The 21,105-nt window shown below is 45.2% G+C and overlaps 1 protein-coding gene across 4 annotated transcripts in view; it reads right to left on the bottom strand.

Moving 5' to 3' along the window:
* Positions 1 to 3,485: 3,485 nt before the first annotated feature.
* The window catches only part of MYO1E (myosin IE), a 128,584-nt gene continuing 110,964 nt past the window's right edge, over positions 3,486 to 21,105 (bottom strand). For all 4 annotated transcript variants that reach the window (XM_061596019.1, XM_061596021.1, XM_061596022.1 and 1 more), the window contains 6 exons: positions 18,673 to 18,819; positions 17,046 to 17,203; positions 16,832 to 16,924; positions 9,270 to 9,471; positions 6,151 to 6,320; positions 3,486 to 4,599 (listed from right to left, as the gene is read on the bottom strand). In XM_061596019.1, the coding sequence (XP_061452003.1) occupies positions 4,523 to 4,599; positions 6,151 to 6,320; positions 9,270 to 9,471; positions 16,832 to 16,924; positions 17,046 to 17,203; positions 18,673 to 18,819 (847 nt within the window). In that variant the 3' untranslated portion in view covers positions 3,486 to 4,522. The remainder of the gene's footprint in view (positions 4,600 to 6,150; positions 6,321 to 9,269; positions 9,472 to 16,831; positions 16,925 to 17,045; positions 17,204 to 18,672; positions 18,820 to 21,105) is intronic.

The following is a 21,105-nucleotide window of genomic DNA, read 5'->3' as shown; positions in this document are numbered from 1 at the left end:
CCAATGCCAGCCCCTTCTGTGCTAGGCTAGATTGCTGCAGAGTCCCGCAGGCTCTTGGCCACTGATGATGGACAAGCAAGCAGGTAATGAGAGGCTGTGCAAACAGCATCTACCACATGCCACTGACCCCGCTGAAATGAACAAGAGCTGTACAGAAGTCCCTCTGGGAAAGGATATGAGGATAAGGAAGCTTTTCTGAAGCCTTCAGGGGAACCTAATGTGACCTATGCACTTTACTGACCATTCAGGGCTTAATGCTGAACTTGAATGGCACTCCCAGTGGGAAACTATATTGGATAGGGGCAGTCCCCACCCCTGCCTCTCCCCAGTTTTTGCCAAACCCCCACCTTCTAGGAATAGTAGGTGAGGGGGCCATCCCCCCTCCCTCCCCAGGTCATTTCAGCATTGCTGTCCATAGCTTATTTTGTGCACGGAACAACTTGTGTCTTGTGAAGATACTCAGTTCAGGAACAAGTTCTTCCCTCAAAGAGTTTAATATGTAGAGTTTTTTTCTCATTTCATTGTGCCGAAGTGAGTAGCCGGATGAACTAATAGCGCTACTTTTTACATACCATAGAGAACTCTAAAACTCTTGTGATGGCTTTCAGCTCAGATTGGACAAATGCAAGGCTAACAGGCCAGTGAGTTTGTTTCTTGGCTGTACTTGTCGTCCTTGGCTTCCTATTATGACCAAGTGGACGGTGTGTGGTCAATGCGTCTTTGCGAGAGGGAATGTTCCAGCTGCCCTGAAAGAAGTGGTAATCTGGCTGCTCCTCAAAAAGCCCACCCTGGACCCATTGGTTTGTGACAACTGCCACCCTGTTGCAAATACCCCGTTTAGGGAAGGTGATCAAGAGGGTTGCGGTGCAGCAGTTGCAAGTACTCTTGGATGAAACAGATTATCTTGACCCATTCCAATCTGGGTTCAGGCCTGGTTATGGGACTGAATCGGCTTTGGTTACCCTGATGGATGACCTTTATCAGAAGGACAGGGGGAGTGTGACCCTGTTATTTTTACTTGATCTCTCAGCGGCTTTTGATACTATTGACCATTATATCCTTCTGAGCTGACTTAGTGAGATGGGTATGGGAGGCACTGTTTTACAGTGGATCCAATCCTACCTCCAGGGTCATGTTCGGAGAATTGCATAGTTTTTCGGCCCCCTGGCACTTGTGCCATGGGGTGCCGCAGGATACCATCTTGTCCCTGATGCTGTTTAATGTCTATATGAAGTCCTTTGAAGTGGTCATCAGATTTGGGGTGAGGTGGCAGCAGTACACTGATGTTACAGAGAAATAGAGCAGGGTATCATCTGAATCGGGAGAGGCTGTGCAAGCCCTTGACAGGTGCCTGGACTCAGTGGTGGGCTGGATGAAGCTGATAAATAGCCTGAATCCTAGCAAGATGGAGGTGCCATGGGTTGGTGGTTCCTGAGTTCAGATAATTGGTCAATTGCCTACTTTGGATGGAGCCATACTCCTGAAAGAGCAGATTTGTAGTCTGGGGGTGCTCCTGAATCCATCGTCCCTAGAGGGCCAGGCAACCTCGGTGGCTAGGAGTGCCTTTTACCAGCTGTGGCCATTTCTGGACTGGGATAGCCTGACCACTGTTGTCCATGCACTGGTAACCTCTATGCTGGATTACTGTAATGCGCTCTATGGGGGGTTGCCCTTGAGGTTGGTCTGGAACCTGCAGCTGGTGCAAAATGTGGTGGCGAGACTGCTCACTGTGGCAGGGTATCACCAACATGTTGCCCTGCTGCTGAATCACACTGGCTGCCCATTTGCTACTGGGCCAAGTTCAAGGTTCTAGTTTTGGTGTATAAAGCCCTGTACAGCTTGGGACCAGAATACCTGAAAAACCGTCTTACCCGTTATACACCCAGTCGATCACTGCGCTCTGCAGATGAGGGCCTCCTGCAGATACCATCTTATCAGGAGGTCCGTTCTGCACAACATAGGAAGTGGACCGTTAGTGTGGCTGCACCTACCCTGTGGAATTCCCTCCCCTCCAATATTAGACAGGAGCCATCTCTGTTATCTTTTCGGCGCCTATTGAAGACCTTCTTCTTTCAACAAATGTTTTAAGTAGAGACCTTATCCCTTTCTGTGTCTGTGTTGGAGTTGCCTTTTAGGATGTTTTTAAAGCTTTTTTAATAAAATATATTAAAACAAAACATTTTTAAAAACATATTTGAAGTTTGTTTTTAAGATGGGCTCCTTCTGAGAAGAAGGGCGGGATATAAATGTCATAAAAATAAAAATACTCGGGGCAGAGTGAAGCAGGCACTAACAAGCTTGTTGTTCATAGGAAGCCATAGGCAACTACTGAGGGAGGGAGGCGAAAAGCCTTCATGTAGGTGAAGATCTTGGTCCTAAAGTTCAAAAATTATTCTGAGAAGAATGAGTAACTTGTAGCCCATGACTCACTAGGAATTTCAGGCTATGGCTTACAGTGGATGGGTGAAGCAGGCTACTATGGGAGCTTCAGCTAATGTAGACTGTAAGCCGCCCAGCTAAGCTACTTCTAGGGCTTAGACATCTGACTGTATAAAATTGATTCTTCATCTCCTACAGAGGCCACCTATTTCTTTGCATGCTTAATTCAAAGTGCTGGTTTTAACATTAAAAGCTCTTAATGGGTTTGGATCAGGTTATCTGAAGGACTGCCTCTACCGTTATGGACGGTACCTGGGCCTCACAATTTATAGCCCACCTTCTACCAAGCACTGCTAGGGCAGATGACAATTTTATGTTAAACCCGTAACCATTACTGGACTATGAATTAAATCAAAAGGTCTTGGCAACAGCACCAACACTACAGTGGGAGGGATGTTCTGAACTCCTCCTCTGCAAAGAACTGTTGGAAAAGGTGCAACTTGACCTGACAGAATAAATGTGTTTGATCCACTGCAGGGTATTAGAGGAGTCCTAGAACTCTGACAGATCTTTCTGCAATTTTTGTGGTGGGTTTTTTTGTTCATTTTCACGTTTGCTATTTCTGGTGGGGGTTTTGTACTGCTTTCAAATTCCTTTTTTGTACCCTTCCTGGGGAGGGCTTGCCCTGAACAGTTGTATCTGAAGAGATGCTTGATTGAGGCTTCACCTAGCCAACATGGTGCCTGCTCTCTGACTCCCAGCAAGCATGGCCAACGGTCAGGGATGATGGGACAACAGTGGTCGGGCTGTCCCTGATGTAGCCTGCTTTTGTGTGCGGACAGGCAATAGCACATCAGGCTCTTGGGCAGAGGGGAGGCTCTTCTCCATCACTTGCCACATGGTCCTTTCTAAACCAAAGATGCTTTCAGGGATTGAATGTGGCTGTGTATGTGTATGGAAAGCAGGGGCTCTCTCTCCCAATGGTCCCTTTTGGGAATGCTTCTGATTTCTCAGCTGCCGTGTATACTATTAAACAGTAATTTCACTGTGGTTTGGTTTAGAAGGGCAGAATTCACATTTGCAACAAAAGCCCCCATACTGCAGTGTTGATAGTTCCTATGGTTTTTATTGATGGTGGTTGAGAAAAGACTAGATAAATCAACATGCATTGGGGTAAGCAACAGCTCTCGGGTCTGATGTGGAAGGCAGCTGAGCTTAGTCAAGCTTTCTGAACACTGACTTTATCTCTTAAGGAATAGTGCATATGTAGAAGTACCTGGCCCCCAAACACTGACTGAGCTACCTTTATCAAGAAGTAAAGTGGGTTACTGCTGAGTACATTCATACAGGTTTGCTTGTTATTTGATTTGAAAATGTGCATTGTTATAAGATTGATTACTTTAGAATGCAAGCGTCCGTGGGAATGCCTCTCTCTCGCCCAAAACAGATATACCAGTAATAAAAACAAACATGGGCCAGCCACATTAAGAAGTCAACGCAAACCATTTACAGCAGGCAGGACAGTCTTCCTTTGGGCACTGTGCCTTGGCAGAAGCTTCATAGTTCACAGGTCGACGTGGGCCAGCTTGCTGTGAGGCCTGTACAATACGTGCTGGGGGCCAGGAACGACGCGATTCCCAGAAGAAATAAAAGCCTACATTTCTAAGCCAGGTAGCAGCATAACTTATTATTGTGCTTCTCTGCAAAGTCACCAACGGAGGCCATGTGCATCTAATGCCATTATTTTGTTACATAATTTAGAAGAGTCACCAGAGCAACTAAAGGCACTTGTAAAAAAATCTGTGTAACTCTTCCAAAGTCCTATTTCCAGACTCTTCTTAAAAAAGGAATGTAATTTAAACACGCTGTTCTTCCTTCACGAGAAAAAAGCGTTAAATAAAATAAATAATTCCTTGGCTTGATTTTGTGGGCAGCTGAGGCATGGACTTTGGCTTCTAGAGAGTAAACACAGACACTCTTCCACCCCATCGTCTTCTTCCTTCCAGTTTCGTTGGTGGAGCGACTGCTGTGGATTATCAATGCTGCCCAGAACTGTAAGCTTTACAAGTAGACCACACTGGCTGGAAAAGCATCACTGGTAGCAACTTTATGGTCGCAAGGGCCTCTTGAGGGGGCGGCAAGATTATACTTTGGTCACATAATTGTTTGGGAAGAGGCCTTGCTTCCCTCTTAACCTGCCTGTCCACCAGCCTGCAGGATCTGAAAAAGGAATGGAGTTAGTTAGAAACAAGCCTGTGGGCGGTCCAACACATATTTTCCAAGCTTTTCACGGTCACGGTAGAAACTTCTGAGACAAGAGTCTGACTTAGTTTAGAAGAAAACTAAGCATGGGTCCAGGGACTGGTCAGTGCCTCACTACAGGAAGGAGTTATGCCTTGAAAGGCAGTGGTGCAGGCCCTCCCTGGATACAGAGGTTTTAGAAAACTACTGTCTGGTCTCTAATATTCCCTTGCTGGGCAAGGTGATGCAGAGGGCAGTGGCTGGCCAGCTGCAGGCCTGCCTGTAGGAAGCAATTACTGTCTGGCATCCAGCCCTGTTTTGGCACACAAACAGCCTTGGTGGCCCTCACTGATGACCTCCAGCAGGAGAGCGACAGGGACAACATGCCCCTGTTGGTTCTATCGCCATTCCATCAAGAACAGGAGAGGCTGTGAAGGTGTTAGACAGGTGTCTAGAGGCAGTGATGGGCTCGATGGGGACAGTAAACAGATTGAATCCTGATAAGACAGAAGTGCTGTGGTTGGTTGGTTCCCATGTCCAGGAATTAGGTGTACAACCTGTTCTGGAAGGGGTGTTGTACCTCACTGCTAAAGGAACAAGTTCAGAGTCTGGATATCCTCCTGGATTCCACCTTGTCGCTAGAGCCCCAAGTGGCTGCACTTATGCCTAGATTAGGCTGATTTGCCAGCTATGGCTGTTCCTGGACCAGAACAGCCTGGCTTCAGTTGTCCCTACTCTGGCAACTTCCCATCTGGACTACTATAATGCATTTGTATGTGGGAGCTGCCCTTGGAGACAGTCCAGAAGTTGTACCTACTGCAGAATGCAGCAGTTAGACTAGTAAGTGGAGCAGGCTGATGGGACCACGTGGAACCAGTGCCACTGAAAACACTGCACTGGCTGCCAGTGAGCTACCAGGCCCAACTCAAGGTGCTAGTACTAGCATATAAAGCCTGAAATCACTTGAGACCCAAGCACCTAAAAAAGTGCCTTCTCCAGTATCAGCCATCTCAGACCCTACGATTGGCAGGTGAGGCCTTGGTGGTGGTACCACCACTAGTGGCTGTCTGATTGGTGTTGACCCATGACGGCCTTTACAATGGTGGCTCTCTGCTTGTGGAATGCCTTCTCCAGTGAGGTCCCTCTTGAAAGATATTCCTGTTTATCCAAGTATTTGATGGCTGAAGGAGGCTGCTCTTAACAACCTACAGATAACTGGGTGAAATAATGTTTTCATCTGTAACTGTTTTTAGATTGCTTTTATTGTTAAAATGTTACATTGGTGTATTTGCCCTCCTGGGCTCCTTCAGGAGTTAGGATGGGGTGTAAATTCAATAAGTAAATTTGTGTTAAATCACATGTCCCTGTTTAGATCAAATGGCAAACTATGGTTAAGTAAAAACAGATGAAAACGTTTTCAGTTATTTGAGAGGAGCTTTCCATATTCTAGGAGAAGGGAAGGCAGGACATATTTTTAGTATTGTGACCTCACTAGTGGGAATGCAAAATGTAAAAATGAGGAAGCCTTACCTTCTTTTACAATATCAATAACATCGTTGGCATTAAAGCTGAGCTCATCTGTGTCCTGAGCATCATAGGCGTACAGCGCCCTGCACTGGGGTACCTGAGGCTTTGGCTTGGGATGTGGCTTGGGTCTTCCCCCTGCAGGTGGGGGTCGGTTTGAGGTCTGCCTGCGGGCACTGCAGAGACATGCGGGAAAGTCATTAGGCTAAGGGGCCACCTGGGCACATGGAAGACGAAAACTAAATATGGTCTTCACTATATTCGAGAGAACAGTTATCATTATTACATTGTATATTCAGAGGAGGTTTACCATTGCCTCCCTCTGAGGCTAGTCCTCCCTAACTGGCCAGGGCCTGCTCAGCTTGCCATAACTGCACAAGCCAGCCCCTTCCTTGTCCGCAACTGCCAGCTGGGGGGCAGCTGGGCTCCTTGGAACTATGCAGCTTGCCCACGGCTGCACAGATGGCAGGGCACGTAATCCCAGAGCCACTCACTGTGGGGTGATCTTTGACACCCAGGAGAAACGAGTGGGGATTTGAACTCACAGACTCTGGACTCCCAGCCAGGCTCTCCTCCCCCCTGTGTCATCCATGTGCTTTACAGAGTCAAAAAGGTGATGGGACGTGAGAGCTGGTGCAAAGCAAGCTAGGAAGAGCGGGAGCAAGACAGTTCAGAACGCCCTTCTCCCTTCCTCAACACGCTTGCAAGGGAGCACTTGGGAAGCTGCCATCTGTGGTGTGGGTTGAGGATAGGGATGACCTACCTTATACAGTTGGCAGGGATTACTGAAATATATATATTATATATAAATGGAGGTCGGCTATTATCAAAGGCGCTATGGACTTCGAAGAAGCACAAATACAGGGCAAATGGGACAAACGAGCCAAGCGGAAGGCACATCAAACAAATCCTCATCGTGACCATCTTCCATCTGGAAATCTGTGTCCTCACTGTGGGAGGCTGTGTGGATCCAGAATTGGCCTCCACAGTCACTTACGGACCCACCGTTGAAGACCTTATCTTGGAAGACAATCTTACTCAGCCACGAGTGATCGCCAATGAATGAATGGCTAATATTCAGTACATATGAACTTGTTATAATTCTGATGGCACTAGGTGTGTTTTTGATTCAAGGCCTGCACAAAATAGCTTTCCAGAGGATCAAAAGCCAGCTTACAGCTCAATGGGTTTAATAAATAATACTCTATAGTTTTTATGACAATAGCAGTTGTTTCAGGAAATGAAATAATCAACACTTCTTCAAAGAGGGCATAATTTGCTTACACAACTCGCTGCCATAAATTTTGACAAGGGTCAGTGGCTTAGCAAGCTTATTAAAAAAAACACGGTTTTTCTACCAATGGCTTCTAGCCTTGAGACCTACATGGCAGCACACCTCTGCAAGCCAGATGTTGGGGCCCAGCTGGTGAGCTTCCTGGAGGTATCTGGTTACCCAATTGGGCAGCGGGGCCAGGGGAGAGGGTGCTGGGGCGAAGCGGATTTTGATTTTGCTCAAGAGGGCATTTTGTTATGTGTTTTTATAAAAAGGTGAGGTTTCAATCCAATAATAATTTCTTAAATATGAACCCATGACCAAGTGCTCTCATGAGTGGCATTCCATCAGAAGGTGTGGTAGTCACACTGAAGAACCAGCAGATGGCACTGTTGGCCACCTTACGAAGTTAACCCTCCACAGTGCAAACAGCACCTCTGGGTGCCTTCCCAAGAGACAGCTTCAAAACAGGACTTGAGGCTCTCGCATTTGAAAATCAGATACATAAAAGGCACACTGATCAGATGTCCAGTATTTTAAAAATGGCTCCTTCTTTCCTTATTACACTCAGTCTTATTTTCAATTGACAGAGAGCGTAAAAGTCCTCACTTTTGAAAAACACCCATTGATTCTGGGCAGGTTTTTTTTGGCCTATTAACTGCAGAACTGAATTAAAATGTCACTGTTAATCTATGAGTGGTGTCCGAGCCAGGAAGAACCTTCCACAGACTGTTCTCCCCTCAAATCACATTTATCTCCAACCCACTTAGTTCTGTCAAATGCAAGTATTTCCCAGTGAATGACAAAAAATCAAGGGCAGTAAAACAAATATGTAAGAGGGAAAGGGTTGTAGTTCCCTGACAGCACATGCTTTGCAGGAAAGAGGTCTCCAGTTCAATCCCTGGCATCTCCAGTTGAGAAAAAGGTAACATTGTTGGGAAACATGCTCGTGTTAGTATTTGGAAGGGAGCAGTAGGCTAAGGCCTCAGGATCGATGGCTCACATCCCCAGGTGCAGCTAGCACGACCCCTTGAAGAGTCATTGCCAGAGATGGACCAGTGGTCTGATTCGGTATAAAGGCACCTTCTTATGTTCTATTTTGCATGTGAATTTTTTTACAGTAGAAAAAGATGGAATACTATTAGCCACATTTTTCCTAAGTCTTTAAACACATACATGCACACATATTTATAGAGAGGTTCTAGCCTTGTGTATGTGTTAATTCATGTGTAGGGCAAACTCGCCTACAGACTGGAGTGGGTCTGAACTTTTAGTCCTGCCCCCAGCATAGAATCTTCTTTTTTAAACACGTGGTTATCTGTACAGGAAGGCCAACATGCAACCACCTCTTTGATTAGGACATCTGCACAGCAAGGGGTCATGCAGAGCCCCTATGTGCGAGGAGACACTCGTCTGTCTGGGAAGGTTAGCACACAACTAGTTATTAAAAAAAATCTGATGTGGGCAGGGCTAAGAGTGTGGCCCCACTCCTGATTATACTCAGATATGCCCTACATGGGGGTAATGCGCACATTGGGCTTCCGTTGCTGTGAAACAGATGCAGAGAGTTGGGGAGCAAGTCTGACATGCAGCCTTCTCTGGATCGTGACTGGCCTCTACAAAGCAGGAAGCTGGCTGGAAGCCCCAGGCACTCTCCTGCAATTCACAGCAACTGCCACGGTCAAAAGAACAGGCTTCCCCAATGCAACTGGAAGCGGCAGAGATCCAGAGAGCAGCCGCCCACCGATTAAGAACCCTCCGGCCAACCAACAGCTTGCCTACAGACAAGCCAGCTAGCAGCCACGTGAGTGTACAGGATGCAGATAAAGGGGACACAATGCACAGCACTTACCCAGCAGCCCCTTGGTCTGGGACCTTGAGGAAATCCAGGCTGTCTGGCTGCTGGGAGAGTCTGTCCGATCCACCCGAGACCTGTGGCAATGGGGGCCGCGCCATACTTGTGTACAGACTTCTCTGACTGGCTCGTTGGCTTGCATGGCCTTGAGGGTGCAGGGCGTGTTGTGGGACTTTTATCACCCCGTTCTGATGAACACCTAGAAGTAGTTTGAGACATGAGCCCAAGGGACCCCACCCCCTCCACCTGGAGAAAAGAGGGGCCCCTTACTGAATCCCTCCCCAAAATCAGGGTAATTTCCCTGTTATAAGCAAAAGACTTGTGGCGCCTTAAAGGCTTATTTATATCATGTTTATTTGTTAGTCTTTAAGGTGCCACAAGACCCTTCCTTGCTTTTGCTGCAAAAGACCAACCCAACGGCTACCCCTCTGGAAATTCTCCCAGTCTTCATGAAGACAATAAAAGCCGGCCCGCCCTCATCAGACCTCTGTGGGACCCTCCAATGAAGCACATGGCTTCCTGTTGTGGCCAACCAGATGGAAAACCGGCAAGCAGGGCACGGAGGCCACAGCTCACTCTTGCTGCTGCTGCTGCTCCTCCCAGTAACTGGCATTAAATGTCACTTTGCTGCCTCTGAACATGGAGGCTTAGCAAATATGGCCAGTAACTGCTGATGGGGCTCTCCACTTCCTCTGTGACTGCCTTTTAGAGCCAGCTAAGCCAGTGGACGGTGGCTCCTTTGATTAACTATGCATGGTGCAAGGTCTGTCTTGAAGCCAGTGTCAATTTCAGCAGATAGCCTTCAGTTCTAGTACTGCAAGAGAAAGAAAATTCCTCTTTATCCAGGCATCCTTGTATAATCCTCTATCACGTTTTCCTTCCCCAACTGTCTTTAAGCGCAACAACAAAATCCCCAAAAAGGAAAGCTGAGGCTGCGTAGCAAGAGGACGTAACTCTGCATGCAGAAGGTCTTGGGTTCAGTCTCCAGGAAGGGCTGAGGAAGACGCCAGTTTCGTACCTGGAGAGCAACTGCCAGTCAGCGTTGCAAAACTGAACTAGACAGACGGAGCATTGGCAAGGCAGCTTCCCATGTTCCGAAGGTGCTGCAATCTCCGGAGGATTCTGGTTGTCCTTTCCGACCTTCCTTTACCTTCAGAAGATTGTTTCTCTCGGGTTTCATGCCTAGTCTATAACCCGCCAACATTCGCAGGTGAGTAGTTGGTTTTTAGAAAAGAACAGGGTGGGGGCCCTTAGGACGTCTTATTTATTAAAAATATCTACACCCCACCTTTCTGTTAGAAACAAGAAGAAAAAGCAGCTTACCACAAAGTTTAAAAACAAGAAAGCAATAGTATGTACCATTCCACTTGCTCCATCTGAAAAACGTAGAACTTAAAAAGGTACTGGAAGGGATCCTATTGGGAAAGGTGGTAGTTGTGGTGGTTTACGTAAGTTAAAAAAGGTGTGTAAATGAGTGACGTGTTGTTATGTGCCTTTGGCGACCCTATGAATCAGCGACCTCCAAAAGCATCTGTCGTGAACCACCCTGTTCAGATCTTGTAAGTTCAGGTCTGTGGCTTCCTTTATGGACTCAATCCATCTCTTGTTTGGCCTTCCTCTTTTTCTACTCCCTTCTGTTTTTCCCAGCAGTATTGTCCTTTCTAGTGAATCATGTCTTCTCATGATGTGTCCAAAGGATGTTAACCTCAGTTTCATCATTTTACCATCTAGTTTTTTTTTATCATTAATTTTTTTTATTCAAATTTTCAAAGACAAGAAACAAAACAAAACAAAAACAATTAAACAATAAAATAAGATGTTGACTTCCGATTTGTCGCAGATCAGTTATAGGTCTACAATATATAACAATCCTATCTCTAAAATTATATTATAAAATCACTTTCCTCCAGTAGTTATCTTAATTAATCATCAAATCTCATAAACATTATTTTATTCTTTCCACAAAAAGTCCAAGAGAGGTTTCAATTCCTTGAGAGATATATCTTTCAATTTTTCTCCAAATAAACATATCGCTTAATCCATCTGATTCAAATCTGTTAGGCCCAATAATTTCAATAGCCATTCTTCCATTATCTATATTAATTCCATCTTCCATCTTCAATAATCCTGTTAAGTCCAGTAATTTCAGTAGCCATTCTTCCGTTATCAGTATCCCATAATAATCTTATTGTCATAGCCATAGTCTAAATAAACATATCAATTAATCCATCTTGTCAAATCTGTTAAGTCCAATAATTTCCATAACCATTCTTCCATTATCAATATTAATTCCATCTTCCATCTTCAATAATCCTGTTAAATCCAGTGGTTTCAGTATCCATTCATCCATTATCAGTATCCCATGATGATCTTGCTGTCATAGCCATAGTCATATAACAAGAGTCTGATGGGAATTTCCCCCATCACAAATATGTCCTTGCCATCAATTCTGAATATGTAGTTGAAATATTGTTGTAAAGTCACATCTCTGCTCTGTGTGCATGTCTGCTCTGTCACATATTTGTAATTAATTCCATAATTTTTTTCTATGTCAAGCCCCATCACATCATTCCAGTCAAGAATTCTGAATATGTTGCTGAAATATTGCTGCAAAGTCATATCTCTGTTCTTCTTTTTTACAAAATGCACTGGCTCATCTCTTAAGAGTTTCTCCACTGTCACATATCTGTAGCCAACTCCATAGATTTTTTCTATGTCAAGCTTCATCACATCATTCCAGACCAGAAAATTATCCAAGACATTGATAACTTTACCACCAAAATCTTCATTAATTTCTTCAGGACAACGTTGAATTCCAAACAGTAAATTTTATTTCTAACATCCATAAACTCCAGATCTTTTTCCAATTTCACATTTGTTCCAATCTCCAGGGCTTGTAGCTTCCCTATCCCATCAAACTCCTCTCTCACAGAATCCACTATTTCTTTAAGCTCCTGCGTCATTTTGTTAAATTCAATTTTCATCTCCTGTCTACCCTGTCTCAGGGTTTGTTTCGTTATCTCAATCTCATCCATTATTTTCTGAAACATAATTTCTTCCATGGTCTCAATCACTTTCCTGGTTGTCATTCTTAAAACCACAGAAACAAAAATTATTTCAGCCACAATTGGGTTAATATTCCAGACTTGCTTATATCAGTGAAGACAGTACAGCCTGCCTTATCTCTATGTGTTCAGGAATACAAAACAAACTTAGTTCCCAACATCAAAACAATTAGTGGCATCGTGAACAAGCAGATTCGTCAAAATGAAATAGACCAAAATAAAAATAAAAAAAAAATTTCCCCCCTCCTCGAAATAGAAATCCCTCTTCCGTTGGTATCTTTAGAATGCACCTCCAGGACAGCTTTTTGCGATAAAAACAAAGATAAGCTTTTTCGATTTCTTTCCTCCTTAATTTCGTTAGTGAAAGAGAAAAGCCATAACTCACCTAGAAATTCTTCACAGCTGATTCATTGACAAATCTCTTTTTTGCTGCACCAATTTAAACCAAATGAAAAAAGAAGATAGAAAGAAGGATGCTTATCTGCCTGTTAGAGTCCGTTTTTTTTTAAAGTAAAGATAAACGTGTCGCTGTAATCAGCTAGAGCTTGATGAAAGTCTGTCCGGCATTGCAGTTTGAACCTTCTCTCATAAATAAATGAAATCCAGTCCTCCCCACAAAAACAGGCTTTGTGGTTAATCTCTACGTTTCTCCCTGCCCGGGAGAAAATCTTTACCAGTCAAAAAGAACGTTGTGACTGATTTTAGAGCTGAAAAAGCTTCTTCTGAGACAAGAGCTCGGCTCAGAGGCAGCACAGGCAAAGCAACCCTTCCCGGAAGTCCATCATTTTACCATCTAGTGACAGTTCTGGTTTAATTTGTTCTGGTTTAATTTGTTCTAACACCCAATTATTTGTCTTTTTTGCAGTCCATGGTATGCGCAAAGCTCTCCTCCAACACCACATTTCAAATGAGTTCACTTTTATCTTATCCGCTTTTTTCACTGTCCAACTTTCACATCCATACACAGAGACCGGGAATACAGTTGCCAAGAAAGAGGCACAATTTTCTAGTACTGGAAGTAACACTTTTACTTATACAGTTTTCCACTCATTCACTACGCTAAAAAATAGCAGTGGAATACAACAACATCTGAAGAAATATAAAGTAAACACAGCCACCCCATCCCACTGAGAAACAGCCTGCTTGTGGAAGAAAGCTTTCAGATCAGCCAGTGAAGGGCTATAAACTAAGCCTTACAGCAGAAAGAAGAGGCGAGGAGTTCATGAGCATCACCCACCCTTGGACAACCAAAAAAATCCCTGAAGCTCCTTGTCCTCGTTAGCCACTTTAAAGTGACATAAATCTTCTGTTGTCATTACTTTAGTCTTTTGACATTCAGCTGTAGTCCTGCTTTTGTGCTTTCCTCTTTAGCTTTCATCAGCGTTCATTTCAAATCATTACTGGTTTCTGCTAGTAGTATGGTATCATCTGCATATCTGAAATTATTGATATTTCTCCCTCCAATTTTCACACCTCCATCTTGGTCCAATCATGCTTTCCATATGATATGTTTTGTGTATAGATTAAACAAATAGGGTGATAAAATACACCCGTTTCACACCTTTTCCGATGGGGAACCAGTTGGTTTCTCTGTATTCTGTCTTTACAGTAGCCTCTTGTCCATAGTATAGGTTGCGCATCAGGACAATCAGATGCTTTGGCACCCCCATTTCTTTTAAAGCATTCCATAGTTTTTCATGATCTACACAGTCAAAGGCTTTGCTGTAATCTATAAAGCACAGGATGATTTCCTTCTGAAATTCCTTGGTCCATTCCATTATCTAACGTATGTTTGCAATATTGCTGGTAGTTCTTCCTTTTCTAAATCCAGCTTGGACATCTGGCATTTCTCGCTCCATATACGGTAGCCTTCGTTGTAGGATATTGAGCCTCTTGGTCTAGACTCCTGATGGCATTTCTCTCAGCTTCTTCGACACTCTCAAACCTCCTCACGAGGTTAAGGTGTGCATCCTAGAGGATATGTGACATGCAGAGGTGTGGAAAAATGGGAAAGTCTCTCTCTCTCACAATACTAGAACCCAACAGGGTCTTCCAATGAAGCTGAATGTTGCGAGATTCAGGACAGACAAAAGGAGACACTTTACACAGGAGGCAGTCATGGCCACCAACTTGGATGGCTTAAAAGGGGGATTAGCCCAACTAAGAACATCAGTAGAGCCTGCTAGATCAGGCCAGTGGCCCATCCAGTCCAGCACCCTGTTCTCACACCAGCCAAGCAGATGCCCATTACAAGAAGCCCACAAGCCAAATCTGAGAGCGACAGCACTCTCTCCTTCTGCGTTTTTTAAAATTATTATTGTTGTTATAAAATTTATATCCCGCCCTTCCTCCCAGTAGGAGCCCAGGTGGGAAACAAAAGCACTAAAACATCATGAAAATACAGTAAAATAAATTAAAACAAACATCTTTAAAAACATCTTTATTCAAAAGCTTTAAAAAGATCTTTAAAAGTTTTCCATCAACTGGTATTCAGAAGCATACGGCCTCCCACTGCAGAGGCAGACCACAGCCATCTTGGCTAGTAGCCTTGGATGCCATTATCCTCCATGAATTTGTCTAAACTTGTACCTTTCCTGAGGTGCTGTATGATGAACTCCTGATGAACTACTAATGCTGTGTTTTAAGCAACTCCCAAGCCTTTTGGAGTGATTTGACCCTCTTGACTTTGCCATTCAACTTCCTTTTTACCAATCCCCTCATTTTGGGGAAGTTTCCTCTTTGGAAGTCCAATGTGATTGTGTTGGATTTTCTTGGGAATTGGCCATTTACATGTATGTTTAATTTACATGTATATTTAATTTAATAGCTCTATGGTCATTTCTCCCAATCGGTTTGACAACACACCTTGCACCAGGTCCTTGGCGCCACTTAAGTCCAGAGTGGCTGCCCCTCTAGTCAGTTCCACCACCAACTCTTCTAGGACATCTAGAAATTTTGCTTCTTTTTCATGACTGGAACACGTATGTAGCCAGTCTATGTCAGGGTAGTTGAAGTCACCCATTACTACATTACTACACACATTTCCTAGTTTGGATACTTCCTCGATTTCATTTCTCATCTCAAGATCTCCCTGAGCATTTTAATCATGGGGACGACAAAATGTCCCCAGTACTAAATTATACTTGCGGCCCAGTATCACCACCCACAATGATTCTGCAGAGGACTCTGCCTCTTTGGGGGTTTCTAGCTTGCATGTCGCTTTTTCATGTATAGAGCGACACCACCTCCAATACATCTTCCCTGTCCTGCCGATGTAGTTGATATCCAGGGATAAGCATGTCCCACTGGTTTCCTCTGTCCCACCAGGTTTCCACATTGCTCACTATATTAATGCTGCCCTCTAAGGCTAAGCACCCCAGTTCTCCACCTTGCTTAGAGGCTTCTAGCATTAGGGTATAAACACTTGTATACTGTATCTCTCAAGTATCTTTGGCACTTTTGGTTTGGTCTATGCTAATTTTGCTGTTTTGAATTGCTGTCCCTGTCCCTGCACTCAAAATGCCTAGTTCTAGGCCTGCTCCTTTCAAATCACCCTGCGGTCTGTATGCTCATCACCCCCCCACACACACTATGTTCCTAATGATTGAATCACACGCTACCAGAATCCCTCCACCCCCTGGAAAAATATCAATTCACAAACCTCTCTGCCTTTCCCAGCTTCTCCAGGTCAGCCACCATGGCCTCAAAGAAAGAGAGGGAAGGATCTCACTGCACCCACGACTTCAGTCCAATGGGTAGATAGTCGTACACGTTACAGAGTGTGCAAAACACTGGAAAGCCTCCACACCCCTGCTGCCTTCCCACCTGCATAATTGTTTTTGTAGGGGTTTGAGTTAATTTATTGGAAGCTAAGATTTTGTTTATTTCAAGGGACAGACAGACAGAATAGGGTGCTCTGGCCGCCTCATCCTGCGGCTGAACTCGCTCTGCTGCTAAACTCGCCTCAATGCTTCGTCTGCTGGTGACACAGCAAATTCATGGAGAATAAGGCTGCTAATGGCTCTGTTCTGCTTCCACTGTGGGAGGCAATGCGCCTCTGAGTACTAGCTGCAGAAAACTGCTAGCGGGGCGCATGCTGTCGCAGTCTCGCTGTTGCAAGATTTCCATAATGGGCCTCTGGCTGGCCACTGTAAGGATGCTGGACTAGGTGGGCCCCCGCTGGCCTGATCCAGCAAGGCTTTTCTTTAATTCTTGCATGCACACACGCAGGCTCCATTTAAAACTCTTTTTTAAAAAAGACAGAAGTATGACAGATAAACCTCATTGTCGGGGAATCAGTTAACACTGTCTAAGCTTGAGACCCCCCCCCCCCAAAAGAAGCTCTTCATAAGACAGCAAAAGGCAGTTCTCAAAGGTGGCAGAGTAGATGGATGGCAATCCTAGTCAAGGAGTTCCCAAGTCTTCTAACGTGATCTGTGACTGCCTCCCAACTGGAACACCATTTGCCAAGAAATGTATTGGTAAAAGACAAACCCGGGGGAGGCGGCGCAGCCCTTAATGGATAGTTCTGGCCCTGGGCCTTGCTGGAGCAGCTTCTGCTTTGGGGGGCGTTCTTTCTGGTGGGGCCTGCAATGCAACGCAGAAAACCTATTTAAGCTGCTCTGCAGCAGGGACCGCTAGATGGTGGTGGCCACCATCTCCCCCTCCTCCTCCTCCTCCCTGCCCCCTCAAGGCACTTCATACGTACGAGAGTTTTTTGGGAGTCCGGGCCCGATGCTGACCTGCAGCACTTTATTACTTGGCTTGAGAATGGCCAGGTCTCCTTGGCCTTGGCTGAACTGCACCTGGCGGGAGCCCCCAGCCTTCCAGGGCCCCCAGTTCTCCTTCTTCAGCTTCACTTCGAGCCTGGCACAAAGAGTGCAGAAAAAGACAGTTAGCTGCATGCAACGGACGCCACAAGGGATGCCCGAGGGCAGCCTTCCTCAGCCTGGAGCCCTCCAGATGTTTTGGACTACAACTCCCATCAGCCCCAGCTTCATATTGCCATGAGGGCACAAGCTGAGGAAGGCTGCTCAAGGCAGTACAGCTGTCTATCATGGGCGGCAGAGGGGAAGCAATTTTCCCCAAGGGCCTGTCTCCCACTTCAGGACCCAAACTTTGGTCCCATTTCTGAAGAATCTCTGCCACTTTGGGAGGTGGTATTGAAAGTGACCTGCAGGGAGCCAGCGAAGCCAAGCTCTGCTGAAATGAACGGCCCCTGCCGAAGACTACCTCTGCCCCAGTCAGGGCTCCTGTCGCATGGCCACTGGATGTTCAGCACTGTGCCTCCGCCCAGCCTCACATTATGTGCTTAATGATGTGCAGACCAAGCAAACCTAACTGATAAATTGAGAGGAGTGAGTGACAAACAATTCTTCATAGTCTCTTTCCTCACCCAGGAACAGACACCAGCAAAATGCTCACTCTTTCTCTCTTTCTCTTTTTTTTGGAAACTCCTACACAAGCTAGGAAATGACTTGCCTAAAAAAGCAAACATTCCAGGATGGTGGGTTTTGCATCAGAATTATTTTGTCTGCTTACACAGCAGTGAGATGGTGTTTTGTTTTTTTATCACACCACAAAGGGAAATGACCCCCACATTCTCTTTGCAAGCCCTGCTGTGGAAAAAGCCAGCCCTTACAGTCTTTCTGGAAAATAACTATGGCCCAACTTTGATGATGAAACTGTGGGGGAAAGAGAATTCCTGTAATCAGGAGGACCTGGTTATGGTCTCTCCTTCCCACAGCGCTGAGGTCTCCAGTGGCCAGTGGGAAAGGGGCCTGCCTCACTTGCTTAGGTTGATGGGAACATGAGCCCTGAGAGACCCCAGCCCAAACTGCACTGAAGCGCTGGCCCCAATCAGAACCTCCCCTCGTCCAGAAACCAGGACCCTCAGCTAAGGCCAACACTGAGCATGCTTTGGTGCTGCATATAAAGGCACTCACTACCCTCCCTCAGCAGACTGATCAGTGTGGTCAAAAGGTGGGGTGCGGGTGCAGCTGCAACAGTGGGCTCAAAGAGGGGGGCAGGGGGCCACTCCTGGCATGCTGTAAGGAGCCCGGCTCACATCCTCTTGAGGCCCAGCCAGCAGCCAAGGATGGCCCCTCACGCCGACATTCGCCTTGACTGCAAGATGGATCTCCTTCACAAGCCCAAATGCAGGGTTGACCCCCCCAGCGTCACAAGTCTGCACACTTCTGAGTGGCTTCATTGGCACCCCTAAAGACACTGCTGCCCTAAGGCCCTGCGGTGACTGCTCATGTGGTTGAAGCAGCCCTGCTGGAAACTTAAGCGAGACAGACGAGGACGCCATTGTTTTGAAGCCCACTACTCACGTATTGCTAAACTTCAGAGGCAGCCTCCTTTGTGTTTTCTCTTCATAGCGCTTTGACAAAAGGCTTAGAAACTCCGTCTTGAAGACTGATTCGAGGAGACTGTCATATTCTTGCTCGTGTAAGACAAAGAGGTCATCTTGCATCGTACTGTAAAAATAAAGTTGGGGACACAAGAGATGCAAACTTTGCCTCTCATCGGATGGAATTCTAAATGAAATTCCAGGTTTGTATGATTTTAGCTTTTATTTTTTAAAAGCTCTATGATTTATATTGCATTTATATTATATTATTACAAGTGGGACCTGCAACAAAATGTTGCAGCGTACAATGTACCTGTTCAGGGTGCCTGACACACCCTCTTGCAGGATACTCCTTTCTATATTCTCACCTCTGGCATTCTGGATTTTTCCCCCTGCCACAGTCTGGCAACATTCCATAGTCACCGAGCATGTTCAAGTCTCCTGGGATTCCCCCCACCCAGTTTATGTTTTCTTCTGCAAACCTTGTGGTTTCCTGAAGTCTGCTGGTACTTCCCCTCTTGTGTGTGGGTGATGCCATTGTTATATAAGATATACTTTATATATACACAGTCAACTTACATATGCATGCATGAGCATGTGATTTTTAAAGCCATCAAACTGCACTACTGGATCCCGGAGGATGCAGTTAATGAGTAAGTATCCCACACACCTTTCAGTAAACATATATTCAACTTTCAGTCATCACCTCTAATATCTAGGTTTCAGCCTATTACTCTGGAAGAGAAACAGAGCTGTTACATAGCAGGGTCCTTTGTTATGATGGGCTTTTTATGCATTGTAAAGAAAAAAGAAAAAGTATGATACAGGTTTATCGAGTTTACATCTTCTGAGAGAACCGTATTTGGTTAATGCTTGTTTAAGTGAACTAATCCTGAAACGGACTCGATAGATTCAACATTGTGCTGAACCTCCATGATTGTGTACGCTCGTTCCTTTTCTGATTGTGTTGTTTGATTTTTTTGAATGAATGATTTCCCCCTAACGATAAGACTGCAACTGAACTTAACTCCCCCCCAATACATTTTCCCTTGAACATATGGCCAAGCACTGCTTTCTGGTGGCTAATACAATGCAAGATATTTATTCTAAATTAGAAGATATAGGGAGCACCTTAGAACAGTTAGCTCAGCTTATCTCAAGTAGAAGCCAGGCTCTGGGGAATATCATGGAGCCTAATCAGCTCCCTGAAAGGGCAGGAAAAGTTGTCTCTACAGCTGTTCCTCAACAATTGAACACGTCTGCGAGTTATATTACCAAAGCTAATAATGGTCAATTTAAAGGGGGCATGGGATATCATCTGGTGTTACAGAACTACCAGGTTATCCTAAACATCAGGCCGTTTTAAGGGGAGATATCCCACGCTGGGGCACAATTAAATTGGCTAAACACCACCTAAGACAACTACTAAGAATCAGATCCATAGATCTGAAAGCAGTGGAGTTGCTAGGTGCCTTTCCAACCCATAGAAGTATACTCCTAAGCTTTACCAAACTAGATATTCTCACTACTTTAATTAGGGAAAGGCCATTCCTTGATTCATATGGTATTTCCCCGGTGAGAGTCTTCAAGGACTTCTCTCTCCACCCTTTGTTACCTTCATCAAGACACAGAGCTATTATAAAAGGTTCTGGCATCATCACTGACAGTAAGGGCGGCAGCTGGAAGGGACTGGTTAGTCCAAAGAAACAATCTGGCCCGAGAACTTGGTCTGGCAGCAAAGACCCTAAGGGTTCTAAATGTGCCAAACATATTACATCGAATCTGTTGCCTATCCAACTGTCAGGTCTTGAGCTACACCAAGATCCTATTCCTGATATTAAAGCCCCAGACTTAATTAAGTGGGATGAAGTGACATCTTCATCCATAAACCCACTTCAGCAGGAATCGGAGAAGATAAAATCTACTCCTTTGGAACTCCGATTCTCACCTCAGGCTAGTAACGATAAGAACATAAGAAGAGCCTGCTGGATCAGGCCAGTGGCCCATCTAGTCCAGCATCCTGTTCTCACAGTGGCCAACCAGGTGCCTGGGGGAAGCCCGCAAGCAGGAACCGAGTGCAAGAACACTCTCCCCTCCTGAGGCTTCCGGCAACTGGTTTTCAGAAGCATGCTGCCTCTGACTAGGGTGGCAGAGCACAGCCATCACGGCTAGTAGCCATTGATAGCCCTGTCCTCCATGAATTTGTCTAATCTTCTTTTAAAGCCATCCAAGCTGGTGGCCATTACTGCATCTTGTGGGAGCAAATTCCATAGTTTAACTATGCGCTGAGTAAAGAAGTACTTCCTTTTGTCTGTCCTGAATCTTCCAACATTCAGCTTCTTTGAATGTCCACGAGTTCTAGTATTATGAGAGAGGGAGAAGAACTTTTCTCTATCCACTTTCTCAATGCCAT

This window comes from Rhineura floridana, chromosome 14 (genome assembly GCF_030035675.1).
Source record: "Rhineura floridana isolate rRhiFlo1 chromosome 14, rRhiFlo1.hap2, whole genome shotgun sequence".
Classification (NCBI taxonomy): domain Eukaryota; kingdom Metazoa; phylum Chordata; class Lepidosauria; order Squamata; family Rhineuridae; genus Rhineura; species Rhineura floridana.
This window is presented reverse-complemented; position numbering and strand designations above follow the sequence as displayed.